General features: G+C 35.3%; 3 protein-coding genes across 8 annotated transcripts in view; 1 reads left to right on the forward strand and 2 right to left on the reverse strand.

The window, feature by feature from the left end:
- The window catches only part of OGFOD3 (2-oxoglutarate and iron dependent oxygenase domain containing 3), a 41,111-nt gene extending 40,450 nt beyond the window's left edge, over nucleotides 1–661 (reverse strand). For both annotated transcript variants that reach the window (XM_039328014.1, XM_039328013.1), the window contains exon 1: nucleotides 522–661. In XM_039328014.1, the coding sequence (XP_039183948.1) occupies nucleotides 522–613 (92 nt within the window). In that variant the 5' untranslated portion in view covers nucleotides 614–661. The remainder of the gene's footprint in view (nucleotides 1–521) is intronic.
- A 38-nt stretch (nucleotides 662–699) lies between these two features.
- Nucleotides 700–19,677, forward strand: HEXD (hexosaminidase D). Of its 5 annotated transcripts, none has more exons than XM_039328008.1 (13): nucleotides 700–829; nucleotides 4,165–4,294; nucleotides 5,622–5,731; nucleotides 6,099–6,186; nucleotides 6,363–6,527; nucleotides 7,980–8,163; nucleotides 9,472–9,576; nucleotides 10,721–10,916; nucleotides 11,420–11,502; nucleotides 12,962–13,040; nucleotides 14,475–14,576; nucleotides 14,851–14,940; nucleotides 17,793–19,677. In XM_039328008.1, the coding sequence occupies exons 2-13, from the start codon at nucleotides 4,211–4,213 to the stop codon at nucleotides 17,959–17,961; spliced, it is 1,455 nt and encodes a 484-aa protein (XP_039183942.1). In that variant the 5' UTR covers nucleotides 700–829; nucleotides 4,165–4,210; the 3' UTR covers nucleotides 17,962–19,677. The 5 variants fall into 5 exon arrangements, with proteins under 5 accessions (XP_039183942.1, XP_039183941.1, XP_039183943.1 ...); XM_039328007.1 differs by having other exon boundaries at nucleotides 772–918; XM_039328009.1 differs by lacking the exons at nucleotides 700–829; nucleotides 17,793–19,677 and adding exons at nucleotides 904–918; nucleotides 2,237–2,350 and having other exon boundaries at nucleotides 14,838–14,940.
- Nucleotides 19,581–26,634, reverse strand: LOC120301167 (cytochrome b-245 chaperone 1). The gene is made up of 7 exons (XM_039328015.1): nucleotides 26,505–26,634; nucleotides 25,861–25,993; nucleotides 24,967–25,008; nucleotides 24,158–24,231; nucleotides 23,546–23,642; nucleotides 21,817–21,961; nucleotides 19,581–21,018 (listed from the first exon to the last, which is right to left on the reverse strand). Exons 2-7 carry the CDS (start codon nucleotides 25,943–25,945, stop codon nucleotides 20,889–20,891), a joined length of 573 nt encoding a protein of 190 aa, XP_039183949.1. The 5' UTR covers nucleotides 25,946–25,993; nucleotides 26,505–26,634; the 3' UTR covers nucleotides 19,581–20,888.
- Nucleotides 26,635–27,805: the final 1,171 nt, after the last annotated feature.

A 27,805-nucleotide genomic window follows, 5' to 3' on the forward strand; every position in this document is an offset into this window, starting at 1 on the left:
CACACACACACACACACACACACACGTATACATATACATATACATACATACATACATACATACATACATACATATATATCGAACAGGAGTCTTCAAACTTGGCCCTTTTATGATTTGTGAACTTCAATCCCCAGCATGCTGGCTGAGGAATTCTGGGGGTTGAAGTTCACAAATCATAAAAGGGCCAAGTCTGAAGACCCCTGTTCTAGATTGATCATGCCGGTAGAAGTCCTGAGCCTTGCCACAGAAAATTCTCCAAACTGACACCCGCTGAATATGTCTGACTTTGCCGCAGCCCTCAATCCGGCCCCAAGGACTTATAAAGGAACAGCCACCTCTCTTCTGGATGGATATTCTGGAAAGGATTATCCATCTCGAGAGCGCACCAGACTGGGCAAAGCGCTGCAGAGAAGTGAAAAAAGACAGGCGGCATTGGGCAAGATGAAACGCAAAGAGTGTCTCCTCCTCACATGCGCACCACTGAGCCATAACGGACAGCTACCGTATTAGCAGCTTCGTACCTGCTGCAATGACGACGCTCTTCCGCTCGAACCGCCGCACCTACACCGCCACTCTCCGGAGCCCTTCCGGTCAGTCGCCGCTGAGGAGCCATCGTTCCAATTAAGCAGCTCTACCTGGACCCCTGGGGATGCTACCTCCGAGCGCCCAGGAGGAGGAGGAGGAGGAGGAGGGAGGCAGCTACCAATAGGCTTTCACAGAGCCCGAGCCGGAAGCTCAGGGAGGCGCAATTGATCCCAGAGAACGCGAGCAGTCAGCCATGCTCAATCCAGCCTAGAGCAGCCGAATACTAGCTCCCGGAGGCGGAAAGGTGAGCAGTTAGTTGTTGCTGGAGAGGTGCGTGTGCTGCTATAAGGTAACGGGGAAGCAGGTGTAGAGCTTAAAAGGAGAGGTCGCAAGGTAAGTGGTGGCGCTTGAGCCATGAGCAATATATCTAAGAGGTTGCATTTACTCTGGTTATTTTTCCTGTGCTTTTTGCTGTCTGTCTGTAAGGAGATGAGACCCTGCGAAGGGGTGAATTCAGGACGCTAGTGGTTATTCTCCGTCTTGTGAGTGGTGTTTGATATGCAGATTATTCTGATGTTTAGGCTCTTTTTTAAAATTGTTTTTCTATTTTAAAGGTAATTTGCCCAGAGTCATTCTAGCATGGGGTAACTTCTAAATCTAACAAATAAATGAAAATACATTCTATTTTAAAAAAATATATTTTGTTAATTTTTTAATATAAACATCGATATTTGGTAAACAGCTTGTTGTCTGGGTTTATATTTACAAAGTAATCAACAACAGTTGATTTCTATATTCCAAAATCCACATTATAACTTTGTTTGATTTTCTCTTCTTCCAATAATATTTCTTTGCAACCTACGTTAATACAATTCTTATTAATTTGATAGGTAACAATTAAATATAAAGATTTTTCTAAAATTTCTATAATAATCTCATCAATATCATGCTTCTTTTCTATCTGGTCATCTTGGTTGCCTCCATCCTGTTTACAATTCTTATTTAAATTTATTTTCCCTACAATGTTCAAAACATTTCTACTGGTTAAAATTTTCCCAGAATTAATTACCTTAAAGTATTTAAATCTATTTTCATATCTTAAAAAATAAGAAAAACACACAGAAGAAAGACATAGAAAAAGAAAAGACATGAGAGAGAAAAAGAAGGAAAAAGAGAAAAAAGGAGAAGAAAAAAGAAAATAATATACTACTTAAAATACGTATCCCTCTTGAATTAATATACACTTGTTTCCAAATTCTTTCTGTTCTTTTTACCTATAATTAAACCTATGTTTAATCTTTAAATGTTCCATTTAATAAATCCAATCATCTAATTTTTTAACTATTCAAAACATTTTTCCCATTTTTAGTTATCCATTGGAATTTTCTTAAAATCAATTATATTTAAATATCTAAAACATTTTATTTATGTTAATCATTATCCCACACAATTTTATAGTTCTCATATTGAAAAACAAAAAGAAAAAAGAAAAAAAACTTTCTTACTTAGAGAGTTCATCCCTCTTAAACTAAAATCTTTCAGTTTCTTCAGCCATATTCAAACAAGTGTTTAATTTTTAAATATTCCCTCTGATACACCCCATCATCTAATTCCTCAATTCTCACTTTAGCAGGTGTACCCAGAAATGGATTTATTAAATAGGATTTTCCCCAATATGTCCCAATAATTTGCTATGTACCACATATTTTAGAACTGCAGTATATACAATAAACTTTGATGCAGAAGATCTCCAGTTGCATCCCTGGAATCTCTAGATAGCGCTGAGAGAATAGCAAGCTGCTTCAGTTAACATGGTACCTTCCAGGTATGTTGAGCTACAGCCTTTTTTATCCATGACCAGGTTCCTGACTGGTTCTCAAAAGATTAAGTAGGATCATATCTAGTTAGTGCTTGAACTGGGGACCATAAATAAACATTAGGCTTGGGAATTTGAAAACTTCCTAGAAAAACTTCATAGCAAACCAATTCAATAATGCCACCAAAAAAATTATATGGATGTGTCTGTGAAGTCACCAGGATTTTAATTCAAAAAAGACTTTGGGTTGACATGCTGAGCTATCAGTGTTCTGAATTTGGCATAAAGCAGTTTCCTGCATCAAATATCAAATATCCTCCTTTATTGCCTGCTGTGTATTGTAAAATGTTGCAAAGCTTTTAGATTTAGCAGTATGTCAGATTTAAAAATATTAGTGTAACTGTTTCCCTAATATCTATTTTCTGCTAAATTATTATAAAATGGCTCAGTAACATTTAAACTTTCACAGAATGCTAATAAAATTATGAGGCAGCAACCTTTACTTGGAGAGAAGACTCTCTGAACGTGATGTGACTTTTTTCAAAGAAACATGCATACAGAGATTTCAGTTGTAATGGAAAATTTATGTCATCCTATACTGATCTAAGTGACAAATTTGCTCTTTGAGATGAATGAGGCTTATGGATTGAAGATGAGAAGGAAATGGGAATACAGGTAGTTCTCAACTTATGATTTCAATTGAACCCAAAATTTCTGTTGCTAAGCGAGACATCTGTTAAGTGTGTTTTCCCCCTTTTTATGACTTTTCTTGACAGTGATTAAGTGAATCATTGCAGTTGTTAAGTTAGTAGCATAATTGTTAAGTGAATCTGGCTTCCCCAGGCAATCGTCTTAAATATGAATCAGTTGCCAAGTGTCTGAAGGTTGATCATGTGACCATGGAAATGCTGCAATAGTGGTAAGTGTGAAAAAGGGTCATAAATCACTTTTTAGTGCTGTTGGAGCTTTGAAGTCACTAAATGAACTGTTGTAAGTTGAGGACTATCTGTAAATGGGAAAGGTTAGGCATATAACAGGAGGTTGAACTATTTCTTTCAGAAAGGACAGGTTCAAAGCATCAGTTTCTTATGGGAACAAGAATCATCCTTGGAGTGAAGAGCTTAATGTAACTAAATGGTCTCTTAATTATGAGACAGGTAGGATAATCATTAAGATAACACTCTCTGGGCAACTATCAAGCTTCTCCCAAACCATTACAGAAACAAGAATGCTTGCAGGCAGAGATTCGGAGGCATAAGATATTACAGGGTTTTTAAAAAAAAATAAAACAAAAAGCTAGTGATTGTCAACAATAAGACTCAGGCTATGTATATTGAAGTTTCAATTTGAATTTCTTTCTCTAACCCATACATTGTAACAGACCGAAAGCTACTCATTTCCCAGCACTTACTCACTGGTTGAAACTTACGCACTATTACTGTATTGTAATGGATCAGTCTGATTTGGATCCTTAGTTTCTGACTTTGCACACACTAGTGCTCGGTTAGCACTAGGATGGGCTGATCCAGTCATTGTCAATTTAAATCTTCCCCACAAGCTGTTGTAAGGGTAAAATGATTGAAAGCATAAAAATGAGACTGTATCTGGTGTTAGGAAGCATACTTCTACTGATATAATAAGATGGTCACCTATGGTATTTGCTTTGTAAAAGCCATGAAAAAAATATGAGTGTTGCTTGTTTTGACATTGTGCCCTCCTGTAAGTATAAAGACTTACAAAATGTTGTTTTGTGGCAACTTTTTATTATCCTATTTAATGATGGGGCAAATGAGGCAAGCGGTAACGCTACTGTTCTTTTCCAGTATATCATTTGGTTTACTGCCGACAGCAAAGAGAGAAGAAAATATAATGATGGTTTCATTTCCATTTGATTTGCACCTGGTGCATCTGGATCTCAAGGGGGCTCCACCCAAAGTCTCATACCTGGCAGAGGTAACACAGTCTTTATGTGTATGATCAAGGAACTGATTTCTAGCTCCACCCAGCTCAAAAAAGTAGTCTTCAATCTATATATTCTATAACTGCTGAGGAGATTTCAGTAGAAACGTGGTGGGAGATAAATGTAATCAGTCAGTCAATTACAATAGCGTTCCTAGATCTATTTTGTATGGAGTAGCTGCAGTGTTACTACAGTTCAGTTAACTGTGTACTTAAAAAGAACAAAGACCTGGAAAATAATACTTTAGAAATAATAGCTTCTAAATCAGCAATAACTGGTTTTGAAATGTGACATTAGGAAGAATTCAAGAGTTGTGCTGGATTATGCTAGCCATCTTTCTAGTATCCCACTAAACAAGTAAATGTCTCTGGTAGCATAGGAACATTTCCCACCTGTTTTCCCCAGCAACTTATTTCTCGAAAGCTGGTAGCAGAGTTACAATCGTAACGGGACCTGCCTGTCATGTTGTAACTGGTGATGGTTGTAATTTGAGTCAACCATGTGACTAACCAGATTTTTACAACCATTTCCGCTGCTGTCATTAAGCGAGTGCTGCAGTCATTAAGTGAATCAATAAATAGTTTGCTATGGACATAGTTTTGCCCAAAACCTGAAGTAAATGCCAGTTTTCGGCAAAAAAAATGTTATAATGTCATAAAATGTTATAAAACAGTGTCATGTGACTACAGGACATTGCAAATGGCCATAAATGCATTTCAGTTGCTGAGCTCTTGAAGTCCAGTGAGGTAACCGTCAAAACTTCGAAGGCGGGTCATAAGTAATTTCCAGAGAGATCTGTCATAACGTTGAACAGTCGCTAAGCAACTGGTGATAAGTCCAGGACTACTTGTACTATGAAACCATTATGACTATTAGCCATTATCTTCCATGAATTTATCTAATTCCTCCCATCTTGGGGACCATGTTTTCCAACCATCATCTTTCCATTGCAAGGTTAAATACATGCTGTGTATTGTTCCTATTAGTTGTCCTGAATCTCCCACATTCACTTGAAATGTATGAACCTGGATTCTAGCACTTTGAAAGAAGAAAGCTGCTTCTTCCCCATTTTTGTACTGTATGCATAATGTATATAATTTCTCTATAAGAAAGGAGAATGCCAAGGAAGAATCCACTCTATGCTTGCTTTATTTTTTAAATGGGGCAAAAAAAGATTGCTAAAACATGTTATCTCACAAGATCTTAGACTAGTGATCAATATACCCGGGAGGCATTTTCTAAGGTCATTGTTACCTTATAAAAGTAAATGTAGCAATTCACCACTGAATAGAGATTTGAGATGTTTTATGCAACCAACAGATCTTCCCATTGCTCCATGTCCTGGGTGCAAATGGTATTCTCCTTGAATATGAAGATATGTACCCTTACGATGGAGAACTGAAGCCACTCCAAGCAAATGATGCATACAGGTATATTAGCCAGCCAGTTATCTTAGATGACATAGTCTCTGGTTCTCTTGTCTCACTGAAATCCCAGGTTTTATAGGAACTGATGTAAATTTACTACTGGGAGGCAAACTCTTTACTTTTTAATATCACTCAAAACCAATCCCATTCAGTGCTTATTTCTTATATTTGCTCTGTACTGGGTAGTAGTTTAGAATCTAGAGTAACTAATATTTAGAAACTTTGTTTAAATTTCCTGCAGGTATGGACATGTAAAATTGATGCAATCCGTCCACTATGCAAAGCAAACACGTCCATGCAAGATGGAATTCTAAACAAAAAACCTGGTATTAAACGTATAATTTATTAATGAAGGTCTCTCTTTTTCTAGTCCATCTGAGGTTAAAGAGATTTTAAAGCTGGCAAAGTCGCATGATTTAGAAGTTATCCCCTTAATACAGACGTTTGGACATATGGAGGTAAGTGCCAGCTCCTAGATAGGGACATTTCATCAGTTTGTGTAATTTTTGTACCGTAATTCTGAGTTGTTTTACTTGTTCAGACTTGCATTTGAAGCTATGCAATTTTCTGGATTACTGTGTTATATTTGCTCTGATTTATGGATTACTACCTCTGGTTCTTGCTTCTCCTGCAGTTTGTTCTGAAGCACAAAGAATTCTGCCACCTCCGGGAAGTGGCAATGTTCCCCAACACAGTGAACCCTCATAAAGAGGATTCCTTGAAGTTGGTTAGCACAATGATAGAGCAAGTAATGGCACTACACGATGATCTCCGATGGTTTCACATTGGCTGTGATGAGGTAATGCTTGGAAACATGGGCCTGAATTTGATCAGGGGAGACAGGGACGTTTAGCAGTGCTCATAGTCTATTGGCACATTATTACATTTTCTGTTGAGGTTTTTTTTTGTTGTTAAATTTATTTGCCACCTATCTCGCCCTGGGGCTACTCGAGACTGTTTTAATGTTTTTCTTCATGCCAACTTCCATGGGATGATTCTGATCAGTTTTTGTTATGCATAAAGAACTTACACTTTTGTATTTTTCATTTTAGCCACGTGTTATTATTTTTCTGCTAGTTTGATTGTACCCTGGTGTAAGGAAGATGAAGAAACCTCTTTGCAAGACAAGGAGGAAAACAAAAAACATATATTTCAGTTAGCTGCTTTCCTGAAACAAAATATCTGTGTTTCAGCTGTTTTGATCCACACAAAACACACACAAAAAGCTGCAAAGTCCATGCAGAGAGTAGATGAGGCAGCACACACTAACATTGTTCTAGTCACCTTGTAAAATGACTGCAGAATTCCATTGGGTTTTGTTTTCAGTCAATACCCAGAGTAATTTCATGGTTTATTTCCACCAAACTGGCTGATTCAAAAGCAAAGCTTTGAACTTGATGTTTTCTTTCACATTTGGAAGAAAATGTATTTTCTTATTGTACTTAGATTAATAATTAATAATTAATCTAAATAATTAGATTAATAATAATAACAATTTTGCCTTCCCATCCTTGCTATTATCCTGCAGTTGTCTGATATCATGAGATATTTTCTTACAAACAGCACAGTATAATTTAGCTTTACTACCTCATAAATATTGGAGTAGAATTAATAATGCCTGAAGGATTTTGTCAAGCTTCTCAGTGAGGGAAATCACAGATCTCTAAGCACTTAAAAGTTGATCCTGACTCATCACTGTGACATAGCAGTTTTGCTAAATTAGAATCTTTATTTCTGACAAGAATGAAGCCACGCAGAGTGATTGATTGCCTACTGCTAGTGCAAAGTAGTACAATAATTTTATACCTGGGGTGTGTTCAAACCAGATTTCTTTTGATCTCTGCCTTGTCCGCATCAATTTTCCAGATATAGAATTTTGGTATTTGCTGGTTTTCACATTTGTTAGTCCATTTTAACGTGACCTGACTTTATTTACTAAATGAATTTATATCTTGTCTTTTGACCAAGAGCTCAAAAAGGCCTACAATGAGTGTTAGATGATTTCCAAATAACATTAGCAGCATGAAAGAAAGTACTTGAAAGAAAAATAGGTATCTTGAGGTGCTTCTGCAGAAGAAAAAGCAGTAATAAATGAAATTTTCCCTTCTTTTCATGGTAAAGATAATCATTCTGAATGTGAAAAGCAGCTCTTTAATTATTTGGAAAAGCCTGTTTCCAAATGACATAGCAACATAGAAGGTACATGAAAGAAAAATATCATTGAATGAAAGTTTTGTTTTTATATCTTCAGGTGTATTACCTTGGTGAAGGGGAAGAATCCAAGCAATGGCTGCAGCAAGAAGAAAATACTATTGAAAAGTTGTGCCTAGCCCACATGAAAGCAGTGGCAAGTCACGTAGTCTCAACCCATCCCACAGTGAAACCAATTGTGTGGGATGACATGCTGAGGAGAATGAGTGAAGAAACTCTGAGAGGTAGATAATCCCAGCTGCAGCTTTGGAATATTTAAGCAAAGACAATAATTTCTGAAAGGTCACTTTTTATCAGTCACATTTGCACTAAATAATAAGCCATTAGGCTTGCTTAATGTGAAAGTGCCTGCAGGCCAGAGCAGCCTGTTTACCAGATCTCCAATCTATATTTGTTTGGGGTCTCACATACAAACTATCTCCTTTTCAAATTATCTGTATGAAATAATCATAAATAAATTATGGATAGTATCTATAGCTAAATTGAGCAGAAAGGAACATGCATCCTACATTTGGGTAAGATTAGCTGTTTGATACCTACAGATGGATATTTGATAGTTGCATTGCTTGAAAACAAGAGCCAGTGCTCACACAAATATCAAACAAACTTTCTTGTTGTGCACTCTATTGAGAATATAAACATTATAATCCCATAATCGCTCAAGGATCTTGAGGTACTTTTGCAGAAGAAAGATAACCATAAAGGAAATTTTCCCTTCTTTCTTTTCATGATGGAGATAATTATTCTGAATGCATAATGAAGCTCCTTGACCATTTGGAAAAGCCTTTTGCATTTTTCATAAAAAGCTATGTTTGTTTAGTGGCTATTTCTACCAAGTATGAACATCATAAAAAGTAAGCATTGAACCTAATAATGTTTTAAAATATGGATAAAACCAAATTGCTATGCTGTTTGAGGTGGAGTTCTTTTGGGAACACTAAAGACACACACACAATACACAATTAAAGCATTTAAACCTATAATCATTAAACTGGCACCAAAAAGAATGTCTATTGTGAACAGAAAAACAGTTGAAAACTATATAACTGCTCCTGCTTCAAACAACAGGAAATGTAGAAACACATTAAAGAAATGAATTCAAACAGATACTGTTGAATTAGAGGTAAATAATGTTGATTCAGTGCAGAACTGGGGAATTGATGTAGACTTGTATCTTCTTCACTCTTTCCCTCACAAACCATATTTGGGACTAGGGTCAAGTATATGAGGTATACCTTCACGATTCATAATTTTCCAAAACTCGTTTAAAATTAAAATATGAAAGTTAAAAAGGAAACAGTATTGTGAGATCAATTGTACAGATCTTGTACAATTTCATGAGTGAATGATAAAATTACTTGTTTTGCCCATTATTATCCCTGACTTCATTAATCCATTCTAAGAGTACTTTTTTTTCAGAATTTTAGCCACTGTTCTCTAAATTACAGAAATAGGAATTTTCATACAAACCTGAGAACAAACATCATAAAAGGTTGATCATCACAATCATTTGCATTTCTGTTTCTTTCCAGATTCTGGGTTAGCACAACTGACAGAGCTGATGATTTGGGATTATTCTACTGATCTTGATGTGGAGAGTAAAGGTTTGAACTTGGATGTTTTCATCTGGAAAAAGTGTAACTAAAATACATAGTCTTGATGATCAGAGTAAATACAGCTTCCCGTCTGCATTCAGCAGATAGTATGTACACTAGAATTGGGATTAAATCTCCACTTAGTCAAGAAGGTCACCGGATGTTGCCAGAATAAACACAGAGTATGCTTGTTTAGAAACAGTCTATCATGTTCCCTTTTGCTCAAGTTTTTAACAATAACAAAGAATTGGCCTGATTGGGTATGGAGGCACCAAACACAAATTGAAAAAAATATCTGCTCTTTATTCCCTTTGTGCTTCTGACTCACACAGAAACATATACACATAGGTGGAAGCAGCAGAAATATTGCTGTAGAAACAATTCCATTTGTTGGTGTTCCTGCCCTTTTTGCTCTTTTCCCAAAAGATTAATGGCTTCCAATTATAAGCTAGCCATTTATTTGGTTGGGATAAGATATAGATCAAGTCATGATTATAGATTTTGATTAAGGTCTGACTTACAGTCTGAATTTGCATAATGTGCTAAACCAATGGACTGCATGACTTAGTATGCATCTGTTCTAGCATCTTCAAAAAACTCACAGTTACTCTCATGGACAAGATATATAAGCAAGAAAGGAAAGCTTATTCCATTTGTTGATATATGTTAAGGTAAAGAAATAATTATCCCTTTGCTTCTAGTTCTTTTTTACAGTTTCATTTCAACAGGAACAATTTGTACAATTATTTTTTAAAAGATCTGGAAAGAGAAAGTAGGCATATTTTAATAATAAACCTATCAGTGCAAAGAAAAAAAATGTCTTTTAAGGGAAAACCCCACTAATTTCAAAAGTTTTAAAAACAATTATCTAGGTGAGACAGTTGAAAGAATACAGAGTTGGTGTTAATAATTAGTACCTGGAGGTATTTTTTTAAAAAAAGAAGTTAATATTAGGCAAATTCATATCCTATATTTTAACTGAGTTTATCAACTCTGTGGACAGAGCCTTAGAATCTCTATCTTTTAATACTTCGTTACTAACCTAAGTTAGTTTGTACTTGTTGCAAATCAGCTGTAAGAAAAGGGCCTTAAACATCTCAAAATTTTCATAAATTTTGCCCATATATTTCCCCTTGCTTTTAATAGTTCATGCAACCCGTGTCATTGCTGTCTCTTTTTTATGCAGCCAGTCTCATTGAAAAGTACCAGAAGTGTAACTTCTCAAAATTCTGGTTTGCTAGTGCCTTTAAAGGAGCCACTGGAGTAAACCAGTGCTTGACACTCATTGGACATCATCTTAAAAACAACGAGCAATGGCTGAAAGTGGCCAAGAGCTGTTCTGTTGGTATCATAAGAGGGATCACTCTGACCGGCTGGCAAAGGTAACTACATTGTATATAGATCAGTAGATATAATAGCATCATTAGTATATTGAAAATTGGAAGAACACTCTTAAAATTGGTTTTGGCCAATTTTTTCATATTAAATCATCATACATCATCATGAAGTCCTAGCTTTAAAAAAAACAACTTTAAATTCCTGATCGTATTGGAGCTATCACTTGAGACAAAATTTCCACTTTCTCCATTAAATTTGATGATTGTCTCCAATTGAGTCTAAACCTCTTTGGCATCTTCTGTTTGAATTATTTTCACAACTATCCTTGGTTCCCAATTTCCTAAGACCTGAGGTTTCTTTTCATATTGCATCTCCTAATAATTGCATTGCATAAAGGTGTTCAGACACACTGGAAAAGCACATTCAGATGTGTTATATGTTATTTGTGTTAGCTGAAGAGGTATGTAGTCCTAAAGTTCTTGCATTCTGAGATGCTACTGCTATATTGCCTTACTATGCCTGCTTTTTTTTTTTTTTTTTTTTATAGGTATGATCACTTCTCCGTTTTGTGTGAACTTCTGCCTGTGGGAATTCCGTCCTTAGCTATATGTCTCCAAGCATTAAGGAATGGTACAGTATGATTCTTTCTTGAGTCAGTTAAACCACATGCTTAGGATCTATCAACTCTTTGAGGAATCCAAACAGGAAACTCCAACCATGAGTACTCACACTAACTTTATTGTAACATAGTAATAGAATCTTGCAAGTCTACTAGCACTTCTCTCTCTGACTTTCCAGAGAACTAGGAAGAGTCCCTTCTGAGACATTTCTTCACCCCCGTTTCCTCTGTGTAGTAAGATATCTCTTCTCTGACCATTACCCTGCCTGCAGCTCTTCTTCCTATCTCCCAAAGTTATTCTCACAGTCCCTTAACAGCATCATAGTACAAACACATTTTTAAATTTCATTTTATTAAAAATTTAATAAAACATATACATAAAACTAAAAAATCCAATGAACTATTAAAAAATACAAAAATAAGCAAAAATAAAAAAACATAATAAACAAAAAAATTATGAACCATCTAGGAATACTACCTGTGTATCATGTTTTAAACAATATATCAACATTTCAAGTAAAAAAAGTGTAAAATGTCTTGAAATCTGTGCCAAGAAAACTTTTTTACTAATAGAATGCCCTTTCAAAAATAGATACATTACACATCTTGTTTCCAGTCTACCGTTCAAAATATTACTTTTTTAGTATCTCAAAATAATTCCCTTAGCAATTCCCCATGCCTGATATAACCAAAAATTCCTAAAAACAGTAAAATTCTAAATTTTTGGAATGTTATATGTATTGTAATATTGTTCCAAAAAGTTCCAGTAACTCGATTAACTAGATTAAATCATACCAGCATCGCAAAGAAGTTTCAGGATTACTACGTAATACCAAAAATTCTACATTTCTTCGAAATACCTTTTTCCCATCTAATTTAACCCATGTTTTTAGGTTTGTAACTTATAATAGGCAGCTGTGATCTTTCACTACATTTAGTACTTTATATGACTAATAGTTTTACCAATATGTGAGTTAACAGACTGGAACCTGAGGCAGTGATAAAGTGGTTTGCAACTCCAGGAAAATACTGCTCTTAAATATTTGATCCCTATCTTAGCTATTCCCTGTATGGCATCAAATAGGAAAGATTATCAGATAATTTTAAGCTATTTACATATTTATTTAGAACTTCAGAGACAGATCTAATCTGAAGATTACAGATCCCAAATGTTAAAGTGTCTATAGGATTAACAGCTTTTCAGCAACAGGAAAGGGATGGGGAAGGTGTATGCAGAAAACTGATACAGTCACATGTCCAACCAAGGAACATCTGAACAGGACCTTTACTGCTATTATCACCAACATGAAATGTGGCAACAGGAGCATGTCTGAACACTAATGAGACATTTTTGGCATTCCTCCTTGATTTTCCATTGCCATAGTAATAAATCGCTGTATAAGATACTTATCTAATTTTGTTTCCTTTCCAAATTTTATGCTAAAAAAATTCTCCCTTTGGATCTTCAAGGTGGTTATTCAGAAAAAGTGAGAGAAGATGTAGAAAAATTACTGGGGCTCTCCCATTTGGAAATAGACACCTTCATGAGGTAAAAGTTCCAGGTTTTCATTATTATTGAATTATATTACAAATTAAATCTACTATAACTCATCTTCAGAATAAGGATTTGGGAGTGGAACATTTTGGAGAACCCCAGAACATTTTGATTTGCCTTAGAAGTGTGCCAAAATTCCATGATCATGTCATTCCAGGGACGTTTCAGCTCTTTCTGGAAGTAAACTTCCAAAAGCAGAAGTGGTTTGAGATATCACAACTCATAAAACTGTTGAACATAACCCAAAATGGCATGGTTTGAGGGGGAGATGTTCCAGATTTCTCTGAAACATTCCATCTTTAGTTTTGCACATCCTTTCTCCTAAATTAGAAGCAAGCAAAACTGCATAATACATTTTTTAAATTACGTGGAAAAGATTTTCAAGGATAATAGCATCTTGAAGGGATACAGAAGCCATTGAAAAAGGAGGTATAGGACAACAAGTTGACATCCTTGTCTTAAATATTTAGCAATCCAATAAAGTTTAATTAAATTACAGGTAGTCTTTGGGTTATGTCCATTTGTTCAGTAACCATTCAAAGATATAACGGTGCCTAACAAATGGTACTGACCATGGGTTGTGTAATTTTGTCCATCGCAGCATCCCCATGGTCATTTGATTGTGATCTAGGTACTCAGCAACTGGCTCGGATTTCCAACCATTGCTTCATCCATGGTTATGTGATCACAATTTGTGACCTTTTCGGCTGGCTTCCTATTTCAATGAGGAAGCAAGCAGGAAGTAATAGTCACGAGGTCTTCGCTTAACTGGGACTGCCAGAATTGCTAAGCAATGCATTTCACATGATGACATGCTTTATGACCATGTTGCTTAGCAGTAGCAATTCTGGTTCTGGTCCCAATTGTAACCAGAGGATTACTTGTATAGCTATTGGCTGTTACACAAAAATATGTCTTCTGTTTCTGAACATTTGATAGAAACTGTTCATTGTCATTAGATAGAAAACTGCCGTCCACTTTAACAACTTATTTAATACTCATTAGTTCTTTCACTAATGACATCTTATTAGCAGAGACATAAGCAAATATGGGAAGGACATCTGAGCCGGATGAGGTTTCTGCTACTGAAGTTCTTAATTGTGAGGAAGTCAACAACTATATACGTTTTCCTTCTACAAAGATCGATCCTTCTATTTATTAGTGAAGATCAAGATTCATTCTCTTCCCTCATTTAATGCATACCTGAATAGGGCTCAGGCATCATGCAAAAAGTCCTAAATGTATTATCAGGAAGCTCATTCTTTCCCAATATTTTATTCATATTTTTTAAAAAATCCCTTTTAAAAAGGCTGCCCAGAGTGATTCACAATCAAATAAACAATATAATATCTAGTCACTTACAATGAATAAAATGTTTTATTCTAGCCACTTATTATGAAGGCTGATGCAGATTTTCTTTTTGAACAGTGACATCACAGGGACTTTCCCAGGAAATGAAATTCTCTTGCTTGTGACTCAAATTGCATTCTACCTCAAATCCTCAATAGACGAACTTTTGGAAAATAACAGGTGAGAAATCACACACACCCCTCAAAAAAAGTTGATTCTTATATATTCTTACACATAATTAAATTTGTACCTGTATAAAATGCAGTATCATTTTTTATGTATTAAATTATCCAATAAATATTACCTCATGGATACATGGCATTTAAAGAGTATCAGTATTGTATTAAATGGTCCTGAATAAATGTCTTCTAAATTTTAAATAGCATGATTGGACTTATGTGATGTCTCTCAACTCATTGTTTTTTTGTTCATTCATATCAGTCTGAATTTTTAGATATGTTACAGGCTGGTTTAGTCCCTATCACAGAAAAAGAAAGAAGATCCATCCCATAATGATTCATCACTTTCAGCCAGATGCCATAAGGTAATTCAAGATCTGTGATCTCATGCAAAGTCTGCATTTTTTAAAACTAGTTTGGGACTGACAGATGGCTATAGGTTTGCATTCTTGTTCAAACCCATCAATATAGGCAGTCCCATGTTGGGACTTAAGTGATGTTCTTTATGGATTCAATCCAGACTCAATCAGGTTTAGAGCCATAGTTAATGGGACTTATATTACTAGTGATAACAAATATCTCATTGATTTCAGTGCATCAGCTCAAATGTAGTTATACATTATTGTAAATTTTGGTCTGCTGGCATAGTCCAAAATTAATCAAATTCAGAAATAGCAAAATATTTCACTTATTACCTTATTACAAAAGAAAATTATTCACTGATTCGTATATGTTTGTATGGGTATGTATCAAATAAATAACATACTTAAAGGCAGGGAGATGAATAAAAACAAATATATCTATCCCCTATTTTTGAACTTCCGCAAAGTACATGACTGCTGGAAATTATGAATTATTCATGGAAATTTAAATTATCAATTTAAAAGGCATAAGCAAAGAATGTTGACAAAGTGCTGGTACCTTCATGGGACTTGAAAGGTGAATTTAGTTAGGCAGAGATGTTAATATCTAAAGATACAGGGGAGGGAATTATTTGATCCCCTGCTGGTTTTGTACGTTTGCCCACTAACAAAGAAATGATCAATCTATAATTTTAATGGTAGGTTTATTTTAACAGTGAGAGACAGAATAACAACAACAAAAAACCAGAAAAACACATTTCAAAAGAGTTATAAATTGATTTGCATTTTAATGAGTGAAATAAGTATTTGATCCCCTATCAATCAGCAAGATTTCTGGCTCCCAGGTGTCTTTTATACAGGTACCGAGCTGAGATTAGGAGCACTCTCTTAAAGGGAGTGTTTTAATCTCAGCTTGTTACCTGTATAAAAGACACCTGTCTACAGAAGCCATCAATCAATCAGATTCCAAATTCTCCACCATGGCCAAGACCAAAGAGCTGTCCAAGGATGTCAGGGACAAGATTGTAGACCTACACAAGGCTGAAATGGGTTACAAGACTATTGCCAAGCAGCTTGGTGAGAAGGTGATAACAGTTGGTGCGATTATTCGCAAATGCAAGAAACACGAAATAACTGTCAATCTCCCTCGTTCTGGGGCTCCATGCAAGATTTCACCTTGTGAAGTTTCAATGATCATGAGGATAATGAGGAATCAGCCCAGAATTACACAGGAGGATCTTGTCAATGATCTCAAGGCAGCTGGGACCATAGTCACCAAGAAAACAATTGATAACACACTACGCCGTGAAGGACTGAAAGCCTGCAGCACCCGCAAGGTCCTCCCGCTCAAGAAAGCACATGTACAGTCCTGTCTGAAGTTTGCCAATTAACATCTGAATGATTTAGAGAACTGGGTGAAAGTTTTGTAGTCAGGTGAGACCAAAATCAATCTCTTTGGCATCAACTCAACTCGCTGTGTTTGGAGGAGGAATGCTGTGTATCACCCCAAGAACACCATCCCCACCGTCAAACATGGAGGTGGAAACATTATGCTTTGGGGGTGTTTTTCTGCTATGGGGACAGGACAATTTCACTGCATCAAAGGGATGATGGATGGGGCCATGTATTGTCAAATCTCCTTCCTTCAGCCAGGACATTGAAAATAGGTCGTGGATGGGTATTCCAGCATGGCAATGACCCAAAACACATGGCCAAGGCAACAAAGGAGGGACTCAAGAAGGAACACATTAAGGTCCTGGAGGGGCCTAGCCAGTTTCCAGACCTTAATCCCATAGAAAATCTGTGGAGGGAGTTGAAGGTTCGAGCTGTCAACATCAGCCTCGAAACTTTAATGACTTGAAGAGGATCTGCAAAGAGGAGTGGGACAAAATCTCTTCTGAGATGTGTGCAAATCTGGTGGCCAACTATAGTAAATGTCTGACCTTTGATTGCCAACAAGGGTTTTGCCACCAACTACTAAGTCATGTTTTGCGAAGGGGTCAAATACTTATTTCACTCATTAAAATGCAAATCAATTTATAACTTTTTTGAAATGCATTTTTCTGGATTTTTTTGTTGTTATTCTATCTCACTGTTAAAATAAACCTACCATTAAAATTATAGACTGATCATTTCTTTGTCAGTGGGAAAATGTACAAAATCAGCAGGGGATCAAATAATTTTCCCCCCACTGTAAGATAATTAGTAGAAGGCTGAGACTTAACTAAAAATATGGAATGGGACTGGATACTAGATGTCAGAAAATGATAAGAGAAATTGAATTACTGGAGAAAGAAACACACACAGCAACTGAAGAAAGAAACAGGCTGAGGAGCAGAATCTCCTCAGATCTTCAGATCTCAGAATCTTGAATACATAGGAGAGAAAATAGGATTATACAAGAATTAGAAACACAAGCAACTTCAGAAATGAGAAACATAGTGAAATAACTGGTATTTAATCAGATTGTTGGCCCCTCAAGGCAGTGTTATCTGTATCGACTGCAGTAACACTCAACAGGCTTTTCAGAGCTAGTTAGAGAGAAAACAGCAAATCTTGCACAGTGCAAAGGAGAACAAGGTTGTATAATTGAAGAAATAGAGTTGGCAAGAAGGAAGCTTAAATAGGAAGGGAACACAATGAATTGAAAAGTAATGGAAAAAGTAATGTTTTAGTTTTTAATCTTCAGAATGTTACATAATGTCCTATTTAATGCCGACTATCAACTGATGAAAACTTCTGGCAGATCATAGTCCCCTTACTTCTTGCATCTTCTCTTATCTGCATATTCTTTGTAGCACAAGGTATTTTATTCAACATATTCAGCATCACTTTTTTTTTTTTTTTTTGCTTAGGCTTCTGACCAAATGGACTGTTCTAACCGAAGAGTTGCAAACAGCCATGAAAAAGATTTTCTACACCTCTGCTGTAGAAGAATGGATAGAAGAGAATGTCCAACCAAGCCTTCAAAGACTTCAAGGAACAGTAGATGATTTGAACTGTGCAGTACAGGAACTCTCTTAGCATTTTGATCTATGACTTTGCTAATTGGAAACCCAACTTTCAGCTAGCATCAAGCAAATAAATAATAGGGTATGTCCAGATGAATTTTAATAAGCTTGGCATTACAACAAAAAGCTGAGGTTATGAGTCTTCTTTCTATCATGCTTCTATACAATCCTCTGTGTAAAGGTGTGCACAGTGTAGAATTTCTAAATTTAAAAATCATGCAGACACTTCATCTTTTAAATAAATCTTATTAATATGCTTAGAATATTTCCCCTGAAGTGCGAGAAAAGTTAAGTATAAAAATTTGTCTCTGAGTACTACAGTGGTTAGGAATCTTCTAATTAAACAGTGGTAGGACATTCAGGGAACAGCAAAGGGACTGTCTTCACGCAACCAAGAATTTTAAGGAAAATAAGATAGTGAGGATTAGCATATAGACAACTTAAGAATGGGCTTGTACAAACTTTACATGGAATTTGTAATGTGTGAGAAAAAGAAAACACACAAGATTAATCTCTTCCATTTAACTAAGTCTGTTTATACATTGACAAGTAATCTCGCATCTGTTATACTGTTTCTTGAAGCTGGGCATTTATTTACACAGTTTCTGGAAACTATACATTTAGTGATTTAAGCTTGTAAAGCACTAACTGTTCCTTTTGTCAGATATTTAATACAGGAAAAATATGCAATTTTGTTAAAGACACACTTTTAACTTCAAATAAGCACCTTTCCATTTTAAGTATTAAGGTTTATCCAGGCAAGAACTTTAATTAAATAGTATTTTCCAATAAATCAAACTGCCTGGTTGAGATTAGTTTACAACCCAAATGTTTATAAGTAAATGTTGAACTTAGACTTTTTTCAGAATTATATAAAAGAAGAGTGCCTATCTTATCCTAGTCAGAGATACCAATCACATTTCCAAGAAGTTCTCAAATTGCTTCCAACAGAATATCTTAATATTGACCCCCAAATAACCATCTGTAATGAGTTCTGAGATGAGCAATGAGCATTAGGTTCCATTTACCAAACAGGTGACAGCCTTATGCCTAAATTTCCAGATGCAGCTCAGATTCTCTAACCATCTCAAAGATACAAGTCTATGTTGGATTCAATATGATATGGAATCATTATTTTAATGTTCTAATTATAATCTTGTTTAGATGGATATTTCTTCTATTGTATTTCAGTGAATTGTGAATTATTATCCAGTTTTTAAAAGTGCACATATTTGTAGACACAGTTCTTTTGCTTAATTGTGCAAGAAGAAACTTTTAATTTCTAATGCCCTACCTCCAGTAAACGAGTATTTACAGAATGGAGTTTATAACTTTTCCTAAACTATTGTTATTTTTTTAAAGCAAGAGATTGTTTTTAAAAGGAAGCATTAAATATGTTTCTATAGTATTTGGATATCTGACAAGAAATATTAATGCTGAATATGAAACAGTGCAATAATTATTAAATTATACAACTGAAAAACCACTTTATAAAGTACACTTTCCAACAAACATTTTAACACTTTTCAAATAACCTGACTTATTTGAACAAAAATGTCTTTTTGACATTTACAGTGTTCTACTCTAAGACACGTAGAAAATGATTAAAGTAAGAATTGTCAAGACAATATATTTTGAGAATTTCTAGAATGTTTAGTTTACTTTTTATATCTGGAAACCAATGACAGACCCTAACACCTTTTTAATTTAATAAAATATACTCAATAAGGCTTTTTGATACTTATTTTTCTTTAAAAACCCCTCTAAACAGGAAGATTTCTCTGACATACACCATTTTCCCCATTTTTAAAATAAAAATCCATTATTAAATTATCTATTAGACTGGATGTTTCCTTTGAACAGCAGTAAACTTAATACAGACATTATTGGTACTTGGCCCCAGTAGAAAATTAACCATAATCACCATCAAATTAATGATATAATAATATGAATCATGAGTAGAAAACAAACACACAATCATGTGCACACACATATAAACTTTCTTTGTGCTTATCAATTTTAAAGATGCAATATCAAATGTGGTTCCTGTGGAAAAGCTAACAGTAGTGTACCACAAACAATCAAGCCAAAGATGTGTTTTTGAAAACTTGCATCCAAAACATTTAATTTCAGCTCTCTACCTTTTAGAATTTATTATAGTCATTGATTTACCATTAGACTGGTATCACCTCTGTGGGTTGTGATTAGACAGCCAGCCTTTGGTTGGAATCCCATTTATGTCCTTTTCTACATAGGGAGAACCTAACTACTGTTAATCACAGACTGGTAACCAAAATTTTACAGACTGCCAATTAACTACAAACAGGAGTCAAGTTTTATTTAAAACTACTTGAGATCAGGACAAACTCCATGTGTAATTACAGATCTGATCAATTGCTAAGACAATTAGAAGAAGTTCTCTGCTATGTAACATGTCTATTGCTTGTCAACTCAGAGTTGTTCCTGCTTTTTGAATGTTCTTCCCCTTTTGTTTAGAAAAAAGCAACAGTTTCAAATCCGGATGTAATGCCAAACTGGTTTGCTCTATTTTTATATTGCTCCTCCTGTAGAAGTGCAGTTGTTGAGAAATAGCACTGTCCATATTTGAAGTCTGTGGCCTCAATACTATCTCTGGAGGATTTTATTGAAATTTAAAACAATCACAAGGAGTATAGAAGGGGAAAGAAGTAGGCTCAAGACTTATCAGGAATTAGATAATCATCTAAATTATGTCCAAACGGTATTCCCATCTGAAAATCTTTCAGTTAAAAATCCATTGGTCTAGAAAATATGGAAGACTTTAAACTCCTTTCTGATTGTTGCTTAATATCATACACAGGAAGCTAACAATTAAAAAGTTGTTTCTAGAACTTAAGAATGTTAACAGATTCAAGTTTTCTACCATTCAGACAATTTTTGGTTTCCACAGAGTTCATGCAATTATTTGTCTTTTGTTTGATCTTCTGAATCACTAACATCTGTTCCACTACTCGTTTCAAGGCCTTCATCAATCTGTAACTCATTCAGTTCAAGGAAACCAATAATGAGGTTAGCCACAGCCTCAACATCACTGAGGAAGAAAAAAATAATAGGCAAGATTTAATGAATCCAATGAGTTGGTCATGAAAATATGGAACTCTGTGCATCCATCTAGTAAAGGGAAAACATTTGGAAGTATAGCAAAATCTTTATTGTTCCCATATCTGTTTGAAAGAATATCACAGGATTTTAATGTTAACTTTTATTTTCAAACTGAATTAAATTTCAGTCTGATATCACAAAATTATTTTTAAAAAAATAAGTTAATTGTATGGGTTTCAGATACCAATTCTCTTCCTGATATATAATTAAGAAGTATTACATTAATTTACCTGAAGCACTATGCCTTTCCTCCTTACTGATCTAATGGCTAATAAAGCAACTGGCAGGAAACAAGATACATAGAAGGTATGGAAAAATTGTTAAAACACTTTCAGAAATGTGTAGCTTTATTTCTTCTGAAGATACTGTATATATAACATTTTTTAAATGTGCCTAAAAATCAGCTACATGTTCTATAGCAGCTATAATAAAAAACTAAGCTCATTTTAATTGGAGAATTGAAAATGTTGATGACACATTTCTGACATCTACACTTAAAAATGTCAAAATTAAATACACTCATTCTGGAATAGATTGCAGTCATGAAAATGCCATAACATTATAACTTTAACCGAAAAATGTAAGTTAATGCACAACTAAAGAATTTGAAAAGAATAGTAGTAACAAAAGGACAGTTGGGTTTTTGAGAATGTGATTGCCAATCTCAGGTGAAATGATACCTCCTAACATATTCTAATTAATCACAAAAGAGAAAGTTCATACATACCTTCTGCAGCCCATCACTGCATTCTGTGTGAGAGGGTGTGAAAATCCAGTGCCAAATCGCAATACAATTAGGTACCCCTTCCCAAAGTAACGAACCTTCTCTTCTTCTACATTCACAGTCTGTATTTCATCCAATGGAACAACCACTATTTGCAAGGAGCAAACACTGAATTGTTAGTAAAATAATGTCAATACTATGTACAATTCACACCAAAAAGTAGTAAAAACTATCTGGATCTCCTTGCATGCCCACAGCTGCCTCCTATTAGTTTTAGGGCCAACAGAGCTAACAAGGATTGACCCTAAACAGAAGACTTTCTAAATTCTTCCTTAGAAAATACTAGCATAAACTCTCTTTTCCCTCCTGCAACTTAGGTTTCTCCTCCCAGCACTTTTGAATGATGATTTGTAAATTTCAGGGCAAGAATGGAGTTCATTATTGATGTAGTAAAAATCTTTTAAAGCAACAACAGACTCCAAGATCCCCCAAACCATAACCATAAATTTAGTTTCTGTAGTGAGGAATGTGGCTATGTAGTTCGGATGCTGGATTGGATGTTAACAAGCCCATGTTCACCAGAGTGCTGCTGTGTGAAGGGGTGAGCTCCTGTCATTCACTCCAGCTCCTGCTGACCTAGCAATTAAAACATGCAATTGCAAGTAGGTAGATACCATTTTGGTGGGCACATTAACAGGACATGAAAGGAGCCCCCATCTGGGCATTCCCCAGCTGGTGATGTCACCAGCTAATCCTTTCAACCCAGAAGTGGCTTGGTGCTTCCAACATGAACGCAAGCGAGTTTCTGTAGCTGATTACTAGCTTAGAAACATGTCATTTTGATGTTAATATTCTTTTGGAAAGATGAACATATGTTTTTTTTAGAGATTTAAGACCCCTTGAGGATTTGCTAACAACTTTTCAAAGAGTATAGAAGAGTTGTCCACTTTCAACTATTACACAGGGAATTCTGTGTTTTCAAGATTTAAATATATTTGTGTCTTCAAAATCCTGTGATAAATCAATATACACTATGGTTAATTCTATATGAAGCAAATATGGTCTTAGTAGCTTGGTGGAAAGCAGGAGTTTACATGTCCAATCATCTGGTATTCTTGCAATCACAGCATAAAATACAAACTGTTTCAAACAGTTGAACTACGGGGGCTTACAAGGATAGTTCCTTGGAAGTTTCTTCTACATTCTTATCTAGCTGATAACTAAGGTTTCCTGGGGAATCCCCTTTGAAGTACTAACTTGGTCTAATGTGTTTTTTAAAGTCAACCAAATCAACCTAACTTGGTCTAAGTGTTTTTTAAAGTCAACCAAGGTGATCCAGGTGCTGCCACATCATGTACGGACAAAATGAATAGTAGTTGCAAAACTCTAACTCTGAAGTCTCAGCAACCACTAGAAACAAACAACCTACTTGTTATTATGAAAACAAAAACATTTAATCTCAAAACCAAAGAGAACACTAAACAGAAATTTGTAGCAACATGGTGGCTTCTGCAGGATTCTGAAGAAATTGTCATTTTCTTCAGTTTTTTTCAGAGACAAAACTTTAACCTGTCTAAGCAAACAGGTTAAAGAATCATAGTTATGAGCGCAGCTAAATATATTTTACTACAGTATGTACCTATGTCAGGATCAAATAAATATCTTACTTTCTATACAACATGCACCATACTAAGAAAAACACTCCCAATGTTCAATTCACTTGTTGCTTTACCTTGTTCGTGGCCAGCTCTTGAAAAGGTCAGAAGCTTTTTGTAAAGGCTGAATGACTTTAAGTAAACCTTTCCTGCATCTTTCTCAAATATAGCTTCCTGTGGGAAATAAATAAATAAAGCACCTTACGAAGCCATTTATTGGATGAGAGGAAAATAATCACAGTTGTCAAACAAGTATAAACATTCTTTTCTATAATAATGTCAATAATTAAAACAGTAAATATATAATGACTATTACTCCAAACTTTTGGATCATGTAAATAAATTTAGTCTCAGATCCTCCTTAAAAAGTAAAATGTACAGAATCTCACATTTCCCATCAAACTCTTTATCTCTCATTTTCAGAAAAATCTCAAATCTCAGTCTGAATCTCAAACTGGATTGTTCCAATTTTGGAATGAACTATTTCTTTCTGACTATAATTTGTTGAATCACTTCCAGAGCAACTGAAATGCCTTTTTCCAAAGCCAGAAGTACTTTTTGATCAGACAAGCTTGAGAACAATCTATTCTGGATTCAACGCATTCCATTACTGAATATTTTGTCTTTCCCCAATTTACTATCTGGCCAATAAAACTAACTTTTTTTGTATAAGATATTACAGTACTTACTTCCCACTCCTCCAGGTTTTGTGTAGCTACAAAGAGACAGCCAACAAGATAAAAAAGTTTCCAACCCAGGCTATCTGAATAACAAAATAATATTTCAAATTATGAATACATTTCTAGTTTATACTGTGTTTAAATTATTTGTAGGCATTAAAATGTGGCTGAAGATAAAATTAAGAATCATATTCTACTAAAAGAAAAAAGAATAAGAATAAAGGCTAATTTAAGACCAGCTAGTATTAAAAACAATTACAAATGCTTTCAGCAGCCCACTAAAAGTAATACAAAAATGATGAGAATAAATGTGCCCTTATAAAGGACTGTAATGATAGAAGCTGATACATGCCAACTGGTAATAATGTTTTAAACTCGCAATATACCAAACTAATAGAAAACAATGGAGAAATTGTGCAGAGCCTATTGAAGCAAGTACCATGAGCTGCCATGTAAGAAGAGGAAGGCAAAGACACCATCAACACTTGCTCTTACATTAAGGAAAAATTGGCCATTTTGCCTCTTACATTTTTATTTTAAAAATAGTCATTCTACATAATGGGGGAGGATATTCACTGAACCAATATTTTTTTTAACATTTTCACACTTCCTGTCTTCCTTATGAGGTGTCTAGGAAAAATGGAAATGTATAGACTACACTATAGAGTTCAGAAATGGAAGTAATTCCTCTTGAGCACAACCCAAATCAGAACATAATAAATTTAATAAATTTAAAGAATTTAAATAAATTTAAAGAGAAATGTGAGTGTGTTTTTTAAAGATATTAACAAGTAACTAAACTTTTCTGGTGAATTTACCTTCACTATAATAAGCAGCAGCTATGCCAATGGAGGAGAGCCCTATAGAGAAAAAGGAGAGAAATTAATTTACAATTTAATTCTACTATCTAAATATCTGATTAAACTATATAAATTTTTTTGCACTTAGAGGCATTTTAGGTAGATTAACTTCAAAAGAATCTTCAAAGAAAATAATTAATTCTAGCTATTTTCTTGAATTCAGTACAATGACTGCTATTTAGGCACTAAGATAGACATGTTGGAAATCTAAATGACTATTGCATATCTGGTGCTTTAGAGCTAGTTAGCATAAAACATAACAATCACTTTCAGAATTTGTCCACTTCCATCAATTTGACTATATATCTGATGAATTCTAATATTTCAGAGACTAGTCAAATCTTTATTAAACCTGTTGTAGAAGAAAAAGACATTAAAATTCTCTGACCTGATTCTCCCATTATTTTTTCCCTGCTGAGCTAAAAGGATTTGTAAAGGATTAACATATAATAATGAAAGGACAGTTAGAAATAGCATAGTGCCAACTATTGCATTATCTTTTTGAATTATACTGTAAAGCCTTCCTGAATTGACTCAAATAACAGTTTGCAATGATAGAATGATTCTGTGAAAGTGTTTATTAGAATAACTGAGGGATAATCACAATATATACATCCCAGGTCAATGACCTGAAGTCAAAATTCTGATTAATATTACAATCAACATGCAAAAGCCATTCCATCTATTCAAATTGTTGTCAAGGATATGGGAACAAGCAGTCTTGTTCTTATAAGATATTTGCTGCAAACTTCAGCCCTGAAGAGCGAGCAATAAATTGTCAAAAATGACTCTTTTTTAATAGTGTCCTGTCGTTTGAGCTTTCTTTTAGAAGTTTGGGAGAAACAGGCTTACCTACAAGGACAGACCAAGATCTGATGCCTGGGGATCTCTTCAAGTGAAGGAGTGAGTTTGAATGACTTTCAACTTGCATATACATCTTTGACAGTGGATAGGAAGTTATAGTGCCACAAAGCACTCACAAAACCTAAAGAACAACAAGGCAGGAAACCAACTAAGTCATTGTTTTCGAGCAAACTACAGTTTGGCAGAAACTGTTCCTTACACAGTTGTCCACGCTTCCAGCATTTCCCGTTATATGCATTCCCCCCCGCCCCCCTATGAACAGCACCAAAGCCCTCGTTTCCCACTCTCCAAACCAACAGCAAATTGCATTTTATATATTTATATATAGCGCTTTAAGGGTGCAGTTAGAAAACGGGAAATAAGGACGGTGGGTTTACTTCCTCCCTTCCCCGTTTTGTGCTGCACCGCCGGTGGTCCATTCTAAATAGTACAGTACAATGCTGAATAACCGAAAGGGTCCAGCGCCCTTTTCTCGTTCTCTATACAGCCTTTCAGACGTTACTTTTCCGGGCACGTGTTAGCCCCTTAGCTTAGTCCCGGGAGCCTTCCCTTTCTTGGTCCTCCCATCCCTTCCATCGCCGTGCAGTTCTCGGCGTCAGGTGTCTCCATCCCGCAGGCAACACATCCCTCACCTAAGTGACCGTCGGCGCTTTCCCGTTTATCCTTCGGGCGACAAACGCGTCGCCGAAGAATCATAGAACTAAGACAGCTCCCTTTGAAAGGCAGACCGCGCCTCAATTTCAATAGAAGCACACAGTGTAGAGTTGCGCACAACGCTCACTTCCTTTTCTCATTATTATTATTTTTTTTTTCGTAAAGGCGAGGCAGGAATTGAAGAAGTTGTAAGAAACGAAGAGAGTGAGAGAGCACAGGAACGACTTGGGGCAAGCGGGGACCTTGCTGCCTAGTTTCCTATACAGTTTTGAGTCTTCCCACCTTAGGCGAGCGAGTGAAGAGCGCACGGTGGAGCGATTTTATCAAGAATATTAGATTTTGAATGTTTGTTCTGTTTGGTTGTTGGTGAATAATATTCTTTATTTTTTTTAAAAAAATTATAGTGTGTATGTTGTCAGCCGCTGAGAGTCAAAAAGTCTATATTGGGCAGCCTTATAAATCTTTAAATAAATGAGTTGTTGGCACATCTGCTATGAATTAGAAGGCATTTACAGCATATTATTCTTAGTTAATGTAGCTTGGTTGATTTTCACTTTATGCAGTCTATTGAACATTTTGATAAACCTGTCAGAGAATTTGGGCTAATTATTTCAGCTATCTTTCAGGAAAAAAAAAATTATCATTAGCAGCAGACAAAACGAGGGACAAGAGACAAATGCCACAAATGCAAAGTCAAGAATATTCTTTTATTACCTGGAACAGACTTCATTAAAAAAAGGTCATCTGCTGGCAAGATAGAAAATAATGTAACTGTGCAGTGAAAGAATTCCATAGTTATTTCTGAGTTTGAGTGAAAATTTTGGGGCAATGGTTATAGATGAAGGACATAAATGGAAGCATATAAAATCTTCTACGAAATAACATTAAGTAGAGATATTGATAGTTACAAAAAATAACTACTTCTTTAATAGATTAACATGCATGCTATGACCAAATGTATATCCTTCATTCCATTTCAGCCTTAGCATTCTCACTGGTCTATACAATTCCATCCCTTTGTTCCTCAGAGCTGTCTAGTTATGTCACACATATGAAATGTTCAGTCTGACAGATGTAAGTATTGGTACCCTTATTTGTTTGTTCATGTAGTTTATTTACTGCTTCAATCCAGATAGTTTTAAGATAGTGTTCAAGTACTACTAATAAAACAATATAATTGTAATAATAATTAATACAATACTGTACACACTAACACTATTTGGTGTCAATGATTTGGTGCCTTCTGAGAAGCCAAGTAATAACTGCCTTCTACAAGGCC

The sequence above is a fragment of the Crotalus tigris genome, unplaced genomic scaffold (genome assembly GCF_016545835.1).
Source record: "Crotalus tigris isolate CLP2741 ecotype Arizona unplaced genomic scaffold, ASM1654583v1 scf7180000024370.6872682, whole genome shotgun sequence".
Taxonomy (NCBI): Eukaryota; Metazoa; Chordata; class Lepidosauria; order Squamata; family Viperidae; genus Crotalus; species Crotalus tigris.

Coding starts and splice junctions, on each gene's coding strand:
- HEXD (XM_039328005.1), top strand. Junction 6,187..6,362: donor AGACGTTTGGACATATGGAG/GTAAGTGCCAGC, acceptor CTTCTCCTGCAG/TTTGTTCTGAAGCACAAAGA. Junction 13,041..14,474: donor GAAATAGACACCTTCATGAG/GTAAAAGTTCCA, acceptor CTTTTTGAACAG/TGACATCACAGGGACTTTCC.
- LOC120301167 (XM_039328015.1), bottom strand. CDS start 25,945: ATGTATATGCAAGTTGAAAGTCATTCAAACTCACTCCTTCACTTGAAG. Junction 25,009..25,860: donor ATCTTGGTCTGTCCTTGTAG/GTAAGCCTGTTT, acceptor TTTTCTCTATAG/GGCTCTCCTCCATTGGCATA. Junction 21,019..21,816: donor GCAGTGATGGGCTGCAGAAG/GTATGTATGAAC, acceptor TTTCTTCCTCAG/TGATGTTGAGGCTGTGGCTA.